The following is a 1,179-nucleotide window of genomic DNA, read 5'->3' as shown; positions in this document are numbered from 1 at the left end:
ACCTTGATGAATCTGTAGTAGACGGTGGCTTTGTGCGCCTAATGTTAACATAACCAGGAGTAGATCTTTGGGCTGGTAAATGTTTTTCCTCCGAAATATTGCTGAATAATTTTTCTTCCGAAGACGCGACATCTTCATTATCTTCATCAACATCACCTTCTTCTTTGCTATCTTCACTAACCTCGTCGTCGGTCTTAGCTAATACTGTAGATGAACTAAAAGATAAAACTTTTGCTTAATACTTGAAATAGAAGAGAAAATTCAATTAATCGACATTAATTAACATTAAATTCAACTACAAACAGATTTTCAATATCATCGATATGACAATGCATATCATTCTTTTCATTATTGATTATTCAATTTTCGATAATAAACGAGTATTTTAAGTACAAATTTGAAGCCCTTACTTTTGACGTTTTATAGTAACATATTTTGGTTTGTTAGATCTCCGTAAGCTTTTCACTTCCGGCACTTCATCCAATCCTTCGAATTGTGATCTGCCAGGACCATTGACAAATTTTACTTTTGAATTTGACCTATCGTCTATTGATTTTTCTTCTATTAATTCCTCATTTTCATTTTCTTCTACATCGTCAGTTTTTCGGCTACTAGGCAATCGAGAACTTTGTAACCCTAATAAATTCTTTTTACCGGCTTGTTGATTTAGAACTCTTTCGTACAAACTTTTGCTAATGGTAGCTGGGGTGACTTGCCCATTTCCTTCGTTTGATCCACCGAAAGAGGTTTTGCCCTGTAGAGCTAACTGCTTTTCAAGATGTTCTATCCCGCCTAAAAATATCCTTCTTATACATCCAATTTCTCATTAATATATTATTTTTTACATACTAATACTAACCGGCCTTCTTAATAAGATCGATCAGTTCTTTTATTACTCGGGGATCTTGCTCTTCGTCAGGAATTTCATCTCCAGAATTAGCATAATTAAATGTTGCTAGAGTTGTTGAGCTTGTTGTGCTTGAAGCTGTAGTTGGACGACTTCTATTTATAGTTTTATAATGAAGTGTTTTAGTCGTTGTTGTGGTCGTTTTCTTTAATCTCTCTTCTTCAATATGTTTATTCTCGACTGGTTTTACATTCTCTTCTTCTACTACGTCTTCTTCTTCTTCTTCTTCTTCTTCATCTTCATATTCCTCTTCGTTTTCCTCGTCTTCCTCT

The 1,179-nt window shown here is 34.4% G+C and overlaps 1 protein-coding gene across 1 annotated transcript in view; it reads right to left on the bottom strand.

Annotated features, from left to right (window-relative positions):
* LOC105364647 (uncharacterized) overlaps positions 1-1,179 on the bottom strand; it is a 23,345-nt gene that overhangs the window by 6,980 nt on the left and 15,186 nt on the right. Inside the window, 3 exon segments of the mRNA XM_011502626.1 lie at positions 3-215; positions 411-792; positions 860-1,179. The exon segment at positions 860-1,179 is cut by the window's right edge and continues 14 nt beyond it. Of these exon segments, the coding sequence (XP_011500928.1) occupies positions 3-215; positions 411-792; positions 860-1,179 (915 nt within the window).

This window comes from Ceratosolen solmsi, unplaced genomic scaffold, assembly GCF_000503995.2.
Source record: "Ceratosolen solmsi marchali unplaced genomic scaffold, CerSol_1.0 scaffold39, whole genome shotgun sequence".
Taxonomy (NCBI): Eukaryota; Metazoa; Arthropoda; class Insecta; order Hymenoptera; family Agaonidae; genus Ceratosolen; species Ceratosolen solmsi.
This window is presented reverse-complemented; position numbering and strand designations above follow the sequence as displayed.